The 12,692-nt window shown below is 33.8% G+C and overlaps 2 protein-coding genes across 2 annotated transcripts; one reads left to right on the top strand and one right to left on the bottom strand.

Moving 5' to 3' along the window:
• On the top strand, nucleotides 1-7,384 carry LOC120067314 (putative uridine kinase C227.14). The gene is made up of 12 exons (XM_039018873.1): nucleotides 1-273; nucleotides 711-844; nucleotides 943-986; nucleotides 2,081-2,158; nucleotides 3,102-3,294; nucleotides 3,687-3,717; nucleotides 3,797-3,855; nucleotides 4,069-4,142; nucleotides 4,619-4,705; nucleotides 6,245-6,306; nucleotides 6,948-6,976; nucleotides 7,076-7,384. The coding sequence occupies exons 1-12, from the start codon at nucleotides 240-242 to the stop codon at nucleotides 7,160-7,162; spliced, it is 912 nt and encodes a 303-aa protein (XP_038874801.1). The 5' UTR covers nucleotides 1-239; the 3' UTR covers nucleotides 7,163-7,384.
• Nucleotides 7,385-8,928: 1,544 nt separating this feature from the next.
• Nucleotides 8,929-12,117, bottom strand: LOC120068525 (putative E3 ubiquitin-protein ligase UBR7). The gene is made up of 6 exons (XM_039020329.1): nucleotides 11,895-12,117; nucleotides 11,607-11,763; nucleotides 11,046-11,204; nucleotides 10,376-10,636; nucleotides 9,422-10,078; nucleotides 8,929-9,325 (listed from the first exon to the last, which is right to left on the bottom strand). Exons 2-6 carry the CDS (start codon nucleotides 11,685-11,687, stop codon nucleotides 9,236-9,238), a joined length of 1,248 nt encoding a protein of 415 aa, XP_038876257.1. The 5' UTR covers nucleotides 11,688-11,763; nucleotides 11,895-12,117; the 3' UTR covers nucleotides 8,929-9,235.
• Between the last annotated feature and the right edge of the window lie 575 nt (nucleotides 12,118-12,692).

Genomic DNA, 12,692 nt, shown 5'->3' with positions numbered 1-12,692 from the left:
TCGACGGTGTCAATCGGTTCGCAATATCACGGTTCGGTTGAGTCGACCCGTCATCTCTGTCTTCGATTCAGAACGCCGTGAAAGACAGTGAAAATCATGGATATGGGCAATTTTGGAGGAGTGATTTGGTGCTTCGAGCATTTGAATCTCTCTTGAATTAATCAGTTTTCATGGAGTTTTAAGTTTCGATTTGAACATTTTCATGAACTTAACATTCTCCTGTTCTTCATAATTCCGCCATGGAAGCTTCCCCTTCTCTTGCTGCCTCAAAAGGTCTGTAGACTGTAATCATTTTTCTTCTTTTCATAATGCATCTCTGTTCTTCTTCTTCACCAGGTTTCTTCCCTCCGATGATACAACTGATAAATATTCTCTCAAATTCTTGATGTAATTGAATATCTAGAAAACTAATTACGTTCAAGTTAGTAGAATAGAGGAGCTTCAATTCGCTCTCGATTGATGATTCTTGCATCACAGTTGCATTTATTCTTAATAATTTTCCTCGTAAAATTTAATCCTCAAGTCGATTGTTGATGTAATTAGGTAACTGTGTAGAGGATTTGTGTTCATGTGGTTTTTTGATATGGCTGTTCTGGTGATGGATATAATTTTTTTCTCACGGAAAATAGTATTGTTCATCAGTATTCTTAATAGTTAGTCAACTGAAATGTCTTGTTGTATTTTCATTTCAAGAATAAATTTATCTGCAGGATTGGTGTCTTTCGTGAAGGAAAAACCTGTACCAAGAGACTATAACTTTCTGTCATTCAATCCAGCCTATAAATGTCGATCACTGCACTATGGTCAGACTAAAGGTTTCTACAGGAAGAATAGGTGTGTGACGGTAAGTTCTCTTTCTTTCTCTCTTGCGGTCTCAATAATTGCTTTCGATTCTTTTTATATGAACTCTGAAATGTCACTGTTGAATCTTCCCTTTTCCAGGTCTTTTGCAGCCAAAAGAAAGAATTTTCTTTTGTAGAGGGCAGGTACGCTAACAAACTATATTTAGTGACCATATTTGTATTTCAACTGATTTCCATGATTTGAAAAGTGTGAGAAAAGAATAGGGCTTTGATAGGGACAACAGGGTCTTCCATATCTCTACGACGGTGTAATATTGTCTACTTTGGGCATAAGCCGCCTGCATGGTTTTACGTTTGCAAAAGGCCTCGTAACAATGAAGATATTGTTCTTCACTAATATATCCATGATCTTCTCCTTATCTAGCCAATGCGGGATTTGGGTTACATTCTCAACAATCCTCCCCTCGAACAACGGACCACTGAGTCGTCCCTCAAATAGTCATCTATCCATCGAACTCTTTATCCAACTAATTCCTTTTCACAAGAGCATACCACTTATCTGATAAAGCTCAACCACATATCACCCCACAACCATCTTTCGAAACTCATCATTTCTTTGTTTTGCACTTGAGGATTCTACTGACATCAAAATCAGGGCATAGCTCTAAGATTTAATTGTTAGGGACAATAATCCTCTACAATTGTATGATACATCCACTTTGGACACAAACCCTCGTGATTTTACTTTTGGTTTCACCAAAAAAAGCCTCATATCAATTGAGATATTGTCCCTCACTAGTATTTTGGTTGCATTTCCAACCAAACTTAATAAATATAGATTTATTAATTTATTTAGTATTTTAAATTTAGAATGCATGATATTTGGCAGTCTTAACCATTATTAAGTTTAGGACACTGCAAATTTTAATCGACTAACAGACCATGGACAGAAGATAAGTAGAAATTACTAATCAAATTGTTTGGTGGCATTCTTTTCACAATTCTCAAATATTGCACTAGTCGTAGATGGGGTTTTTTTAATTTTAATTTTAATTTTTATTATTTTTATTTTTTTTTAATGAGAATTTCACATGCTCCTTTTGGTCCTAAGAGGGGTCACGTTATGAAAAATGTGTTCTACACATGATTTAAAAGAATGGTTTTTGAATTTTAAACATAGTTATATATTTGTTTTTCTATCCATATTAATAACTAATAATTTTTCTATTTCCACTTTTCTTGTGTCTATTTTGACCTTCTTTCTATTGTCTCTCAAGTTGTATAGATGACATATATGATGATTTAGCAAGGCGTCTTCTTCCAATGGCAGCAGCAGCTTCAGATCCTGATCTTAAGTAAGTACACCTTCCAAGGCTGTAAAAAGAGGGGGTCGGGGCAGGAAAAAGTTAATTTTTTTACACACACCAAAAAAAAAAAAAAAGCTTTACAACATTGTTGTCAACTAAGTCTCATTTATTATCCATCTTGTATTGTTAATTGTATTGCCCCATCAGAAACATTTAAATATTATTACTTAAGTCTAGGCCATTATTTTAATAGACAGAAAAATCTTCTCTTTAGAATTTCAATGATCATCTGTTAATGCCAAGCATAGTGCCTTTTCAGATTTTTGGGCTCTGTTCTTTTGGGGCTTGTTACCCTTGTATTCTTTCATTCTTTTCAATGAAAGTTTGGTATCTTCCAAAAAAAAAATTGAAAGAAAGGAAAGAAAAATGAAAAAACCCTTGAATCTCCAATAGGACATCTATTTTTTCATCTTCGCTATTCACTCATTTCTATTGCCCCTTGATCGCACCAGGGAGGGTGTCAAAGCCCTTTATTCTATGTAAAAACACATGTAATTCCATATTTCAGTCAAGAATTACTGATGCGCATTCGAGTATATATGAGCTTTGCAACTTTATATATGGAAGAGGTTGATCACCTTTAACTGAGATGTTTATAAAGCTCTTCATATTTAATCTACCTGTGAACTCAAACATGAATGACTCTGGAGGTATTGTCAGATAGAAAAAATGGCAACCAAACTGAAATGTTACATTGTATAAGGCTTAATCGAAAATGCATTATTATACTTGGAAATAATAAAAAATCATATTGTCCATTTATATTCGAGTGTGGTGAATAGAGCCAGCTTATTTTCTTATAAATTTCAGAATACCTGGCACTGGCAGCCTCTTTGTTTCCCCTCTTTCAATTTTCATTACTATATTTGATACCTATGTCAATCCGCCATAATATTCACATTTTTTTAACAAAATTTACCTGATCGTGCAGATATATTGTAGGTTTGGCTGGTCCTCCTGGTGCTGGCAAAACCACTATAGCATCTGAAGTGGTGCAACGTTTGAATAAGTTATGGCCCCAGAAAGCTTCTTCAATGGATTCTCAAGTAAAGCCTGCTGATGTTGCTGCAGTTCTCCCTATGGACGGTTTCCATCTTTATCGTTCTCAGCTTGATGCAATGGAGGTGAGCTCTATGTTGATTTTCCCGGAGTTCACCCTGCCTCTTTTGTTTGAACAATTTTCATATTATATGAAAACCATCAGATTGCTTTAAGCCTTTAACTTATAGGTTGATAGATTACAAGTGGAGATTTAATTGTTTTTTATCCAGCTCCATTTCCTTGAGATATGAAGTACGTGAAATAATTGCTAAGATTTTGTATTCTGCCGGTAGTCCATTCCAGCCATCTTTTACCACGTTCATTCAAAGCTTCCTATCTGTGAGTGTATCTTTTAATGTGCATGATCTGAGTAGGGATTCAGCTAACTAAAGCACCTATTTTCCGGTAAATCTTTCTATCATGTATGTTTTTTTACTTACTCCTAACTGTAAACGTTGTGTTCTCATGTCAATAGAATCCGGAAGAAGCACATGCAAGACGGGGAGGTGAGATCTTTAGTTAATTTTATTGTTGATTTTATTCCTTGCAAGCAGCAGGTGGGTTGATTTCTAATTGATGAATCAGCTCCTTGGACATTCAATCCTCAGCTGCTCCTTACATGCCTCAAGACACTAAAAAGTCAGGTAATTTAGTTACTGAGGAGTGAGGATGAAAGAATATTGTATATTGGTGCTGAAAATTGTGGAGTTGCGACCATAACGAACTTCTCTGTGTCAAAAAGATCTTTCTTTTGCTATCCCTATTTTCTTTCCTGTTTGAGCTTGCCGTACTTTAGCAAGATGTGCTTATCTTCAAGCGCTTTCTTAAAGTTCAATTTGAAATGATGGCTTTTCTAGGGATCTGTATATGCACCATCATTTGATCATGGTGTCGGTGATCCAGTTGAGGATGATATCTTCGTGAGCCTTCGGTAAGTGATTTTTTATTTACCTGGATACTAATGTTTTCGTCAATCGTTCACATAATTTGGCAGACTACAAACGTTTCCCTTGCTGATATTATTATAACCAATGGAAATTCTTTTGGATACACCTGTCTGGCTATCATACGTAGGAAAGCTATAAAATCCAATAAATGTAAAAGCCAGGAGATGGAAAGCTGATACCAGTCTCAACTAATCTGTTGAACTAGGTTGAAAGCTTGTATCAATTGGCTGTCTGAAGTTTAGAATTTCAAGATTTGATCTGTCTAATTTCTTCAAAGTAATGTGAAGGTTTTTCAAAAACATTCATGGGGTTTTCTGCTTTATTGCTTCGATCTTGGTTGGAAAATCAATCTATCTTTAATTTGGAGATTCAATTTTCCCCATGCGAACTGGTTCTGAAAACGGTTTTATTTCATTATATTACAAAGTATATTTATATACTTATATTCTTTTACTTTCAGGCACAAGGTTGTTATAGTAGAAGGAAATTATTTATTACTGGACGATGGAGTTTGGAAAGAGATCTCATCGATGTTCAATGAGAAATGGTAAGTATACATTACCTTAGGCTTCTATTCTTGTGTTCAATTGAGATGGTTCAATTTTTGCTACCACTTTGTCATTTGGTGATGAGATTTACTTTTTCTTGCTTGCTATGGTTTAATCATTGGTATATTTTAAAAGATTACGAGACAATTATTTTATGTTATTTTATTTTGTGTGTGTGTGTGTGTGTCTAGTTTAAGGTAAAGATGGAAATATAAACGGACAAGAAAGACACTTGGTTGTAAAATAATATTGTGGTTGTTTATTACACGTTTGTTAGTTGTTGATCCCTAAGACGGAACTTGGCTGGACGAGCACAGCACTGCATGAAATTGAACCCTCATTTTGTCCTACAATAATTAATTAAAGAATTCATTAAACCTATTGTGATAAAATATCCTCCAATCTAAGATGATAAGACCTACACAAAAATCTTAGACACATACGCCTATAGAGTGGTATTAAATTTAAGGCATGTCCCTTGTCACTAAAGGGCGGATGAAATAAAAGCTCCTCCTCAATCTCTATTGCGAACCAACAACCAGAGTATGAAATTTGAAACCATAATTCCAAAATTCTCAGGTAATTTAGTTTTATGGCTCACCTCTTTTACCATTTAGGTACAAGCTCCACATCTTTTACCAAACAATTTGTAGTTTTTTCTCTTTAGCTACACGTGTTTACATCTATGTGTGTGTATGTATTGTTGGGTCTCATCTAACTTGATTTCTCACATCATTAGACGTGTGAAAGAAAAATAAAAATTGGTTTTTCCTCTATAATTTATGGTATATTTAGTTTAACTTTTCAAGTGTTTAATTTTGAAAATATGTCATTTGGAAAAAGAATGATGTGTTTGACAATCACTCAAATTAGATTTTGAAACACTTTCAAAGTGTATTTTAAACAGAGTCTAAATAAAAATGACTTTTTTAAAAAACTTTTTTTCTCTAATCAATCCAACCACATTCTTGCCCAACTACAAAAATACATAAAACCTTGCCATAATTTTAAGCATTTTTAAACAGCCCCAAACTGAACACTAACATGCCTGAACCTGGTTATAAAACAATCAGCTCCAGTAGAAGAACTAGTACCTACGAAAATACCCGTCCCGCCACAAATTGAACCACAATTATGCACATCTTCACCAAAAAGAAAGAAGATATAAAACTCAATTATTGAAGGGTATTTTAATTTCACCCATTAAACAAGTTCCCGAGAGTTAATATTGACTCGGGATTGATTTTGTAGGCTTAAAACGATGGTGAAGGAATTTCAATTGTTGTTAATCTTATGGTATTGATTATCTTCTTTGCTTACTAGCTTGATATTTGTTGAGAATTCTACCTTAGAAAAATGAAGGGGTCTAATAATTTTATAAGATAAATGAGCTAATCTTCTCATGTTAGTTTTGAGATGGAATTCCATGTTATCTAATCTAATCAGAAAAGAAGATAATGCAACTTTTTGTTCTTTTTACACTGGAAGTCTCTTTTTCATTCTTGTTGATGATTATTCTAATGGTATTGATTGTCCAGGTTCGTAGAAATAGATATTGACAAATCGATGGAACGAGTTCTCAAAAGACATATTTCAACAGGTATGGTGTCCGGCCATTCCCTTTTATCCTTTTGAAAAAATAAAATGAAAAAACTGGGAGATGGTCTATGTTGATGGTTGGTAAACTTGCTCACCTTAAACCTTCTCAACCACATTTGTTGAAGAAATAAGTTTAAATTATAAAAAATACCTTTGAATAAAGGTTGGTTTCAATTATACCCACGAACTTTTAAAAGTTCTATTTTAACCCATGAAGTTTGAAATTTTTTTAATGTTTTTGCCGTTAAATTCATGGACGGAAAAGTTTGTGGTTTTTTATGTGTTGCTTAAGTAAACAAATCTAAACACATGCTGCGAAAAGTAAATTTGGGATTAAATTAGCGAAAAAATCATAAACAGAAGAATAGAAATTTGGCGACGAAGGATTGAAAATAATTGTTCGCATAGGTCGGTACAAACATTTTTGTGTATAAAATATGAATTTACTTGCACAATTGGGTTGTTTCAAAACAAATTTCAAAATTCAAGGGTTAAAGTGAAACTTTTAAAAGCTTAGGAGTATAGTTGAAACCAACTTCATGGTTCAGATATTGGTATTTTTTATAATTCAACTGAGAAATAACTATATTTGTAAATTAACATGTTATACTACTCATTCGTGCATGATCGAATCAATTATAGGAAAACCTCCCGACGTTGCCAAATGGCGTGTAAGTTCCTCCTCATTCTTAGCTTTGTTTTTCTTCTCTGTTTACAATTTGCTGTTTCTTGTTAGCATATCCCTGAACTAACATTCATACAAACAACAGATTGAGTACAATGACCGACCCAATGCCGAGCTCATAATGAAGTCTAAGAAGAATGCAGATTTAGTAATTAGGTCGGTCGATTTCTGAATGTAGAATTTAAATTGTTGGAGGTCTTTCCTTTCAAGCTCTGAGGTCATTCATAAGCAATTAAAATAAATTGGAAACCCTGAAAATCAGTGGTTTTGTTTAATAATAATGTGACGAACTTGTGATCAGCTTGTTGATTAAGCAGCTGTGGCTTGAAGATACTGAATTGTATAGTATATAGTATGATTGGGCTTAATTTGAAATCTTTTTTGAGGAGACTAATGGAGATGTTGCAAATATCAACGTGAGCATCAACTAACGCAAAACATATTTCTTCAAATGTTTGCATATCGTTGAGCTCAAAAGAGAGAAAAAGAAAAAGATATTGCAAATGTTTATTTTTTGATATGAATGTGATGCCATTATAAACTAAAGAAAATATCGAATAATCACTTGACAATGCTTTGATGAATTTGACAGAGTAGTGGTTACCAAACTGATTATTTTATCGGTTCGTTTATAATCGATTTTGATGATATAAAAATTAGGTTAGAGTATAAAACCAAATATTAATTTGGTTTCATGGAACTTATTTGAATGAATTATGAGGACTATGGTGTCGAATATGAACCCTCAATCCTCGTACATTCCCCGAGCTTTCAGCATTGTATTGCCATCCAATTCTCGACATTTCTGTTTTAACTACTTTGTTTGGTTGGAAATTCCATTTTCTTGAAGTTGTTTTTAGAATAATTCTTCACTTGAGAGAGATGCATTCTAAAATGTCTTATTTAATTTCATTCGTTAAGCAAGGATTGAAATAATTTGTCAATATATCTGATATTTTATAGTGCACATAAAACATAAAACATAGTATTCTAATTTCTGTTTATGATTAGTAATGAAATATCTACACATAGAGGGAGTAAAATACAAACAAAATGTTACAAGCATTTTAAGTACATATCACTTAAAAAATTATGGAATTATTTGGATTAACTTTTGCATAAGTTATATTTAATGCCTTAAGAAAGGCTAAGAAAAAGCCTGGGATATAGGGAAGTTTTTTCAAGTGTTGATAATTTTCTTAAAAGAAACAAAAATAAAACAAAGGAATAAAATAAGAATTTGAAATTTGAAAAGGACTACATTGTCGTGATGTTTACAGTTTGGATTTACTTGTATTAATAATTTGATATTTAAGACACTTGAGTTTCAGTTCATTGACAAATTTTCTGTGAGATATTTGGACTGAAATGCAAAATAATTATTAGATCGTCAACATTAGAACTAAACACCTGTCTAATGAATTACAAATTTTCCTCATAAAAAATCATTTAAAAGAATATTTAGTAAATAGGGAAAAAAATCCCCACAAGAAACCTAATTCACAAGGAATTCCCACATAATCTCCACAAAATTTGATGGAAATTTTTACCCCATTAAATTTAACTCGTCCAACTCTCTCGACCAGCTCAATGATAGTCATCTACAAATTAACTTCTCAAATTTTTTGAACGTGCACTGTACACGTAAAGACACTCGTGATAACATTCACAAATAGCGAAGCAATCACTAAAATCAAAATAAAAAATGCTTGAATACATCCCAAATTACACCTATCTTTGTGAATCACACTCAAGTACCCAATTTCAGGTTAACACATAGCAAACTTTTCTTTCTTAAAAGATATATTTTTTAGATTTTTTCCCCTCTGTGATTGAAAGGTAGGCATAGAAATGAATGCAGTCCACACTGCACCACCCAAGTATTGCTCAATTGGAAAAAAGATCAGATATGGCTAGAGAGTAAGGGACACAATACAATACATCAGAAACAGGTCTGACATATATTAGAAAAAGGTCTGAAACTAAGTTAATTTTACAGCTTAAACCACAGGGGTCGGCACCTCCGGTAGTTAACAAGGTTTCCGAAAACAAGTCGTTTCTGAAAGCATAATCTAGATCTCAAAGAAAATTAAGTTTCATAGTTAACAGTTTTACCATACAGAATTCTAAAAGAAACCACCCCAAATACGTATATTCAGTAGTCAGCACAACTTCAGAACTCCTAGACCAGCGGCAGATTACTCCCTTTATATATCCTGAAATATATTGAAGCTTCTAAGAGAATTCATTCAGTACGACGTCTCTTTTTAGCTAGATTCTCAAAAACCTGGTGTATATCTGCAGATGTAATAGGCTTCGACGAATCGAATGATTCCTGTAAAGAAGAACAAAACATATATACAACCGAACTAAATAGGAAAACAAACAAACATACAATGACACGTATTATTTGTTATAGACACGAAAATACCAGGAATGTATGAATCTCATTCTTCATATCTGCAATGCCATTTAGAATCTCAATTTTCTCCACATGGCCAAGGTTATCAAATAACTTTGACTCGGCACCCTCTTGTTGCAGTAATTTCTCTTCCCTCTTCTGTTTTGCCATTTTCTCATACTCAGCAATGGAGTCCTCTTCATCTAGCAGGAAACTAATATTCTTCAGCTTGTAATTATTGATGCATTTTTCACATCTGCACAAGGCACCCCTCCAATTCTTTAAAAGAAACATTGGCTTGTTTTCAACGATTATGGAAGCAGATGAAGAAGTTCCAAGCACACAACTATCAGTTTGATTGTTATCTTTAATTGATTCGCTAGAACTAGAATTGTGCTCAGGAAGTTCGCTAAGCATGCTGTCTTTTCCTGCAGATTTGTCAGTAGCTACTGTAAAATCCACATTGGCAGAATCGTGAGGATTAACATCATCATGCTTCACAGATGTACTAGCTGGAAGTGTGTGTTCTGGAGCATCATTTTTGTTGCTAGCATCCAAGGAGATATCAGACTGCCTTCCCACAGACCAAATAGACAAAGGATATTGACTCAGAAAAGAACAAACTGCTGAACATGCTGAGCATATGAAGTCCTCGTATAGGGGCTCCCCTTCTTCGTCTCTTGGAATCTGCAGAGCAAACAAGTACATGATATGATGCAAGTTCAATAACCATTAACAAGTGGTATGATAAAATATGCTGGAAGAAAGTTCCACCGTCATAGACAAAAGGCAAGGTAATTATGTTGTGAAGATAAAACTTTACTCACTTTACATTTAAGAGATTACTATTTGCAAACTTTGTTTAATTATCCAGGTTATTGCAAGATTCACTAAATCATGATGAGCAACAAATCATTGTATAACAATAAAAATGGAGAAATGAGAAATCTTGAAAACCCATGAAAGGCTTGTGTGATAACACACCTCATCTATGGTACTGAGACCAAGATGTTCCTCATGAAACCAATCCTCACACATACAGCACTGAATCATCTCCACCTGCTCTTCAACATCTGGATCAGGATAAGGGCGATTGCATATGCAGTATGATCCTTTAAAATTATGATTATACGAATTGTTGGAATTTTCTACATCTTTGTTTGAGAACAGCTTGCAGACAAAGTCTCCAAATTTTGAATTTCCACAGTCGCACCTGAAGTTCCTTTTGGTCCATAGTTCCACAATCTTGCCCAAGAGAACAATGATCATAATCAGATAGTGGGGATTAGAAAGCAAAGTACTTGGAGAGTTTAACATAATTGGAATGAAGAAAACAATCGAAAGAAATTACAATATTCATTTATGCAACTTAGAAATATCAACAATCAGTGAGTAAATGGTATGTTCATGAATCAATAACCTAGATTTACAACATGAACCACACACAACAAGCTGGATCTTCTCCAAATACTTGTCCAAAAAGGGTTCAGTTAAATATGGTGAAAAACTTCATCTTTTATATCCTTAGGATTATACAGCTCAAAAGCAATCCGAGCTGTATCCTGTGTCATAAATAAATCAGCACCATACATTGAACAAAGAAACTTAAATCGCTGCGTACTCTAAACAGAGTTCTTTCTCATAACATGTATACCTCATGTCCATCATGGCATGACAAGCTACAAGCTGTGCAAACTCCAGCATTTCCATCAGGGGTACAAGTTAGACATGAGAAAATGGCTTGTCTCTTCATATAACCCTTGCTGTAAGTACATTCCTTTCCTTCGTCACCTCCCAAAACTAAATCCGCTTCCTTGATTAATAAAATAATAATAATAATCAGATAGCGTCCACGCAAAAAGAAGATACAGAAACAAGAAAAGAAGACATTAGAGATGTATCATATTCTGTGTACCGTGTACAAAGCTAGAATGATTTTCGATAATTGCAAACTTTAGAACAGTAAAGATTACACGTGTTCTGACTTTCGAGTACGTAACTACATCCCCTACTAACACTACGGACACACACAAACCGAACGCTCCAATCGATTTAAAGAATTTTGATAAGTTTTGCGGCCATGAACGAACCATGAACCCTAATTATAGAAACCCCAGTACGTTACCAGGCCATTATATCGCTAGATTTCTGGAAAGCCAACCAATAATCAGACACCCTAATTCAAAGAGGGAAAGAGAGAGAGAGAGAGAATTACCAGCTCCTGTTCCTCAACTTCCTTCAGATACTCCTGAATAGAAATTGTCTGTTCAGTTTCATCATCGAAAACTTCAGCCATTACAAATCAAACCCTGTAGTAACTTCGAACAACACTCCACTTCTGATAGTCCAAACCCAGTTCTCAGAATCCAAATCTGAAGAACAAAAGACCAAAAAACAGAAGTTACACTAAAAACCCCTTTACGAAAATGCCCAAAAACAGCGGTGGATGATGCCCTAGAACAAAAGGGTGCGATCCCACCAAACTTGCAGAGAAGAAAAGTACCTCATATGGAGTTTTGAGAGACCTGAAGGCGATCAAATTGAAGCACAGAACAAAAAGAATCGATTGAGGGAGAGATTTTTTCTCCGAGGAGAGAGAGAGGGATAGTAATGGAAATGGGTTTGGAAGAGGAGGGACTCTTACGGCATTCTCCCGCCACAATTAGCAAAAATGGCATCTTTCGTAGCTAAAATCAAATATATACTTCGCTTCTGGTTCCCTCCACTTCCCAACTCTTTGGATTTTTTTATTTTTATTTTACTTTCTAAGTTTCAGCCCCAAAAAGGATAAGACATTTTCAAATTCTAGGGGTTTATAGAGTAAGACTAACTACTAAACTAACAAACCAAATAGAGATCCATCCTAGTTAGGTGTGCATGTATTATGGATTTGAAAGTGATGATTTTGATTTTGGATAGCAATTTCATTTTTAGTTTCCTATTATTAAAAATTGTATTCAATTATTATTTTTTTTTTTTTTNAAAAAAAAAAAAAAAAAAAAAAAAAAAAAAAAAAACAAAAACAAAACAAAACAAAAACAAGTTGTTTAAAAGTTAAGCTCAAGTTTAGTTTATGAATATTTAAGTTTGAGGGTTGTGATTTTTTTGTCCCTAAATTTTCAAACGTGTCTATATGTCTCTAAGTTTTCGCTTTAATGATTAATTAATCCTTAAACTTTCATTTTTATGTCTAGATTTTTGACACATTTGAAATTTTTAAAATTAAATTGTTCTATTGGATATATGCATATTTGAATTTTATGCCTAATGTTACCCTGAATTTTCATTTTTGTTTTTATTA

The sequence above is a fragment of the Benincasa hispida genome, chromosome 12 (assembly GCF_009727055.1).
Source record: "Benincasa hispida cultivar B227 chromosome 12, ASM972705v1, whole genome shotgun sequence".
Taxonomy (NCBI): Eukaryota; Viridiplantae; Streptophyta; class Magnoliopsida; order Cucurbitales; family Cucurbitaceae; genus Benincasa; species Benincasa hispida.
Note: the sequence above shows the minus strand (reverse complement) of the source record. Positions and strands in the feature narration are given on the sequence as shown.

Coding starts and splice junctions, on each gene's coding strand:
- LOC120067314 (XM_039018873.1), top strand. CDS start 240: ATGGAAGCTTCCCCTTCTCTTGCTGCCTCAAAAG. Junction 4,706..6,244: donor TCGATGTTCAATGAGAAATG/GTAAGTATACAT, acceptor TTGATTGTCCAG/GTTCGTAGAAATAGATATTG. Junction 6,977..7,075: donor CCGACGTTGCCAAATGGCGT/GTAAGTTCCTCC, acceptor TACAAACAACAG/ATTGAGTACAATGACCGACC.
- LOC120068525 (XM_039020329.1), bottom strand. CDS start 11,687: ATGGCTGAAGTTTTCGATGATGAAACTGAACAGACAATTTCTATTCAG. Junction 10,637..11,045: donor CATGCCATGATGGACATGAG/GTATACATGTTA, acceptor CTCTTGGGCAAG/ATTGTGGAACTATGGACCAA. Junction 10,079..10,375: donor GTCTCAGTACCATAGATGAG/GTGTGTTATCAC, acceptor TTTGCTCTGCAG/ATTCCAAGAGACGAAGAAGG.